The sequence below is a fragment of the Perca fluviatilis genome, chromosome 16 (assembly GCF_010015445.1).
Source record: "Perca fluviatilis chromosome 16, GENO_Pfluv_1.0, whole genome shotgun sequence".
In the NCBI taxonomy this organism is placed as follows: Eukaryota; Metazoa; Chordata; class Actinopteri; order Perciformes; family Percidae; genus Perca; species Perca fluviatilis.
In genome coordinates, this window is record NC_053127.1 from 2,652,717 (window position 1) to 2,658,716 (window position 6,000).

Below are 6,000 nucleotides of genomic sequence, written 5' to 3' on the forward strand. Positions count from 1 at the left end.
GGAGTCTGGCACTTGTGCTGCGAACTCAACTCTGTAGCAAGAGTTGACTCATATTTCTGTATTGTAAATAGTGTCTAATGGTTTAGTTCATACTGACTATTAATAATAATGTTCTGTATCACCCCCTTAAATACTTATTTGTTTAGATAAAGGTGGAATAGAATGAGTCATTTAAACAGCTTGATCAATCACACATCCTCAGTCTGGTTAACGGTTTGATTATATTAGGCTATATATGAACCTGAACCTGTTTTAGAATAAATAAACAAACATAGATTAATTTTTCTCCATAATATATGATAACTATTTCTGCTTTCCTCTCTCAGATCCATCCATCCATCCATCCATATCTATCTATCTATCTATCTATCTATCTATCTATCTATCTATCTATCTATCTATCTATCTATCTATCTATCTATCTATCTATCTATCTATCTATCTGTCCATCCATCAATCCAGATGAATAATGGGGACCCTCCTCCGTACTCGCCCCCAGGCTACCCTCCAGGTTTGTCAGAGTTTAAGAAGTAAATATTTGTATTATTTTCTTCAATTCAGTCAGATCTATAAGGATGATAACAGAGTGTTAAAATATGACAATATCAACAACTTTATTCTGGAAATATACAATGGAAAAAAAACGGGGGTAGTTAATGATGAACCTCACTTCCTGCGTTACGGCGTCATGTTACCGTTACCGTGTGGATCTGATCATGTGACCTTTTTGGTTTTCTCGCGCAGGGTTCGTCTATCAGCCGGCAGCATTCCCCGGATCACCACACCAGGTACCCAGCATGCACTGCTCAACTGTAAGTATGTATACATATACAGTATATACTGTATGTATATAAGTACATGTATACATATATACTGTATGTATATAAGTATATGTATACATATATATACTGCATGTATATAATTACATGTATACATATATACTGCATGTATATAAGTAAATGTATACATATATGAATATATACTGCATGTATAGAAGTACATGTATGAATATATACTGCATGTATAGAAGTATAAATATACATATATACTGCATGTATTTAAGTACATGTATACATATATACTGCATGTATAGAAGTATATGTATATATATATATATATATATATATATATATATATATATATATATATACTGCACTGTTTTTAATTATGGTATGTAAAACAGCGAAGTCCCGCCCCTTCCTGTGTCCACCACTAGACTTTATTTTAGTAAAAATGTGCCCGGTAGTGAAAGTGGAGAGACCAATAATGTTTAGATCTTGTTTAGATTGACTCCCTGACAAAGGCTTGTATGCCAAAACGCGTCGGAGTACTTTAAGATTTATGATGACCAAGCCATAAATAAAGGCTTAGTATTTTTCTAAAAGAGAGTGCCTTGGAGTTTCCTTATTGGTTTCTACATAATGTTTAGATCCTGTTTGAATTGCGTCAAAAATTTAACTTTGTACATCATATTTCGTATTGAAGGTTACCATGGAACAGAACCCCCCCTCACAGGTGTGTCCTCAGCAGACATTCACTCAGACCTACACCGATGGAGGAGACCACAACCTCCTCATAGGACCACCGGGGCAACTGGGTCAACCGTTTCAGCAGGGCCAACCGGGGCAGCAGGGGCAACCAGAGAAACCGGGGCAACTATGGCAACAGGGGCAACCGTGGAACAGGGGCAACAGGGGCAACTATGGCAACAGGGGCAACCGTGTCAGCAGGGGCAACCGTGGCAACAGGAGCAACTATGGCAACAGGGGCAACAGGGTCAACCGGGGAAACCGCGGCAACAAGGGCAACCGGGGCAATCGTTTCAGCAGGGCCAACCGGGGCAGCAGGGGCAACCAGAGAAACCGGGGCAACAGGGGCAACTATGGCAACAGGGGCAACAGGGGCAACCGGGGCAGCAGGGGCAACCGTGGCAACAGGAGCAACTATGGCAACAGGGGCAACAGGGTCAACTGGGAAAACCGGGGCAACAAGGGCAACCGGAGCCCTGCCTGTATCAGCCCGGGTACCAGGGGATCCAGGGGGTGCCACCCAGAGAGACAAAACACCCAGGTAGGTCAGAGAGTCCCAACCTAGATATCTGTACGTAGAGGCTGCCTCTGGCTTGGCAAGGAGGAGAATTTCAACGTGAACACGTAACGTTAAAGGAGGTGTAACACTATGAATGGCCGCTGTTCGGTTACTAACATTCACGCTAAAGCGTATTGTCTCACTTCCGGTGCTCCCCGTCACGGGCGCAGTTTGCTGCTCCAGCAAAACTTACTCAAATCTGCTTTATTGTTTAATTTAGGTAATTCAGGTTGCTCAAATAAAACCCTTAAGACTCTCCAGCTGATCCAGAATGCTGCGCCGCGTGTTCTGACAAAAACTAAGAGAAGAGATCATATTTCTCCCGTATTAGCTTTTCTGCATTGGCTTCCTGTAAAATCCAGGATTGAATTTAAAATCCTTCTCCTGATCTACAAAGCTTTAAATGGTCAATCACCATCATATCTAGAAGAGCTCCTAGTACCTTATTGTCCCACTAGAGCACTGCGCTCCCACTGAGCAAGTAATGGTAGGTTTCCACCAGCGAAACACCTTGCAAATTTTGGCGCAGCAAAATTTTGCCTAGGGGTGTGGGGCGTAAACAACACGCAAGACCGCAACAGAACACCAGCTGCTAGGCAGCTAGCAAAGACGGTTGAAGCTAGGTAGCATAGGTAGCTAGCAGGTAGTTTGCTAGCAAAGCTATCATTGCTATCGTAGTTAGGGTGGTAAAAATGCACAGCAGAAAACCATCGGTAAAATGTTAGCTCATAAATGCTCTGGTAACTTGGCTATGTAGCCTGGCTGCCTTGCTATGCTTACAATGAAATCCAATGTCCGAACATGCGCGTTGCGGGCCCTTCGGCTTGCGGTTGAAAAGTTTAGTGTTGAGTGTTTAAACTAACATATACAGTGGTCTATTTATTGGTGTGTGTGCCCTGACTAAGATTGTGTGTCATATAAATCACAATTTGTGTTGATAGAAGTACCAATGCTGGTATAGAAACATTTTAATCACGTAAAAATGTTCATGATACAGCTCTGATAATCTCCGCCATCTTGGTCAGACTTTGTTTGTAATTCCCGCCTCCAAACACAAACACGCGGACCTGATTGGTTCTTGAGTGGTCCTCATTTGAATAAAGTAAAATTTCGTCAACTATGTTTCCCTTGCCTCTGCAATTCACTCTCATTTCGTCCAATCAGGGCGAATTTGGTCTCCATTCAACCTCAATGAGAGGGAAGCGAAATTCTGCTATGTGGAACGCTACCGTTACATGAGCTACTTGTGGTTCCTAGAGTCTCTAAAAGTAGAATGGGAACCAGAGCCTTCAGCTATCAGGCTCCTCTCCTGTGGAACCAGCTCCCAGTCTGTATTCGGGAGGCAGACACCGTCACCACATTTAAGAGTAAACTTAAAACTCTCCTCTTCGATAAAGCCTATAGTTAGGGAGTGAAGAGTTGCAGCGTTCGCCTAGACCGGCGGGGGAGGTTGTATAGCTACAGTCATATTAAATTACATTACATTACATGTCATTTAGCTGACGCTTTTATCCAAAGCAACTTACAATTAAGTGCTTTCAACTTTGAAGGTACAAACTCAAGACAACAAGTATTAAGTGCAAATACATTAGCTGTAAGTAAGCAAAGCTACATAGAGTAGTGAAAGTGCAGGTTCAAGAGTTTTGTTTTTTTTTAATCTATTTATTTATATGTGTTTTTAGCCTTCGGCGGAAGATGTGTAGGTTGTCAGCCATCCTGATGTCGATGGGGAGCTCGTTCCACCTTTTGGGAGCCAGGACAGTGAACAGTCTGGATTTGGTTGAGTGATTAGTTCTCCCTCATTGTGAGGGGGCAGCAAGCAGTTTGGCTGATGCTGAGCGAAGTGAGAGGGTTGGGGTATATGGTTTGACCATTTCCTGGATGTAAGCTGGGGCTGATCCGTTCATGGCCCTGTATGTAAGTACTAGTGTCTTGAAGCGGATGCGGGCTGCAATTGGTAGCCAGTGAAGAGAGCGGAGGAGCGGTGTAGTGTGAGAGAACTTGGGGAGGTTGAAGACAAGTCGAGCTGCTGCATTCTGAATAAGCTGCAGAGGTCGGATGGCACATGCAGGCAGGCCAATCAGGAGGGAGTTGCAGTAGTCTAGACGTGAGATGACTAGAGCCTGAACCAGAACCTGAGCCGCCTTCTGTGTTAGAAGGGGACGTATCCTTCTGATGATATGCAGCATGTATCTGCACGATCGGGTGGTTGCAGCAATGTTAGCAGTGAAGTAGAGTTGGTTGTCAAGTGTCACACCTAGGTTTCTATCAGTCTGGGTGGGGACTACCACAGAGTTGTCAATTGTTATAGTCAGGTCTTGGGTAGGAGAGCCCTTCCCTGGAATGAAAAGGAGCTCAGTCTTGTCAAGGTTGAGTTTCAGATGGTGTGCGGACATCCAAGAAGAGATGTCAGTCAGACAGGCCGAGATACGTGCTGCTACTTGAGTGTCAGACTCAGGAAAGGAGAGAATTAGTTGGGTGTCATCTGCGTAGCTGTGATAAGAAAAGCCGTGCGACTGGATGACAGATCCAAGAGAGTTGGTGTACAGGGAAAAGAGGAGGGGACCCAGGACTGATCCCTGGGGAACCCCAGTTTTGAGTGGGCAAGGTACCCGCTTCTCGACACAGGAAACAAGAACGAGCTAATTAATGTTAACATAATCACATTGGCTCGGTGGATGTCGATTTTAAAGTCATGTTAAATCTTTTTCCCATCCTCTACTTTACATTTCTACATATTTAAATCTGTGATTTTGTCACCTGCGAACGACACCTGACGACTTTTTTCTCCACAGTGTTCAGCTCTCAGCCGGCAGCAGTCCCGACATACCAGGTAACCAGCATGCACTGCTGCAGCTTCCTGTCTGGACCGGAAACATGAAACTTTTAAACAGTTTTTCTTTTTTTTTATTCAAGATATAAAAGGATTAAATTTTTCATAATGTTGATTCAATGAATATACATTTATATATGTACTTTCTGTCTGTCTGTGTGTCTGTCTGTCCAGAAGAATGGTGGCAATGGCAGCTTCTTTGGCGGCGATAGTGGCTATGGTGGCAGCAGTGGTTGCAGTGGCAGCGGTGGCGGTGGTAGCGGTGGCGGTGGCAGGGGTGGCCGGGGTGGCAGGGGTGGCGGTGGTGACGGCGGTGGTGGTGGTGGTGACGGCGGTGGTGGTGGCTACGGTGGTGGTGGTGGTGGCGGTGGTGGTGGTGGCGGTGGTGGTGGTGGCGGTGGTGGCGGTGGTGGCGGTGGTGGCGGTGGTGGAGGCGGTGGTGGTGGCGGCTGGATTAGCGGTGGCAAAGGTGGCGGCAAAGGTGGCGGCAAAGGTGGCGGTGGTCGCAATGGCGGAAAAGGCGGTTATGGCGGTTATGGCGGTTATGGCGGCGATGGCGGTGAAGGATTTTGTGGCGGCGGCTGGATTAGCGGTGGCAAAGGTGGCGGCAAAGGTGGTGGCAAAGGGGGCGGCGGTCGCAATGGCGGAAAAGGTGGTGATGGCGGCGATGGCGGCGATGGCGGCGATGGCGCGATGGTGGTAACTTTACAGACATAATTTGGTTAAAACTGACATTTGAATATTGGAAACAAAATTCTTGCTGCACACGTAACATGTCTCTCTCTGTCTCTCTCTCTCAGCTGTGCTGGATCATGGAGGGCGTGGCGTTGACGACGCTAAGCGCTGCTGCCATCTCTATTGTTTTTAAGAATTTGAATTAAAAATAAAATACGAGTTTGTGACAATGTGCCTGAGTCCTGAGTGTAATGATATTGTGTCGGGAAATTATTTTTTATTATCACTGAGAGAATTCTTTGATTTGACAGAAAGAAGTTGGAATATTTGGAGAAAAAAAAGACAAAAATTAGGAACATGTCGGAATATTTTTTTTTAATATTGGGACTATTAGGGACCTCAAG

At 45.0% G+C, this 6,000-nt stretch overlaps 1 protein-coding gene across 1 annotated transcript; it reads left to right on the plus strand.

Moving 5' to 3' along the window:
• The first annotated feature begins 379 nt into the window (after positions 1 to 379).
• LOC120544247 (glutenin, high molecular weight subunit PW212-like) lies at positions 380 to 5,624 on the plus strand. The gene is made up of 7 exons (XM_039777880.1): positions 380 to 511; positions 745 to 788; positions 1,486 to 1,587; positions 1,731 to 2,070; positions 4,884 to 4,921; positions 5,096 to 5,288; positions 5,380 to 5,624. The coding sequence occupies exons 1-7, from the start codon at positions 463 to 465 to the stop codon at positions 5,622 to 5,624; spliced, it is 1,011 nt and encodes a 336-aa protein (XP_039633814.1). The 5' UTR covers positions 380 to 462.
• Positions 5,625 to 6,000: the final 376 nt, after the last annotated feature.

Bases quoted from the DNA above. Each gene is read 5' to 3' on its own strand.
- LOC120544247 (XM_039777880.1), top strand. From the start codon at position 463: ATGAATAATGGGGACCCTCCTCCGTACTCGCCCCCAGGCTACCCTCCA. The intron at 512-744 runs GTTTGTCAGAGT...TTTCTCGCGCAG, and splicing joins GCCCCCAGGCTACCCTCCAG to GGTTCGTCTATCAGCCGGCA. The intron at 789-1,485 runs GTACCCAGCATG...TTCGTATTGAAG, and splicing joins TCCCCGGATCACCACACCAG to GTTACCATGGAACAGAACCC.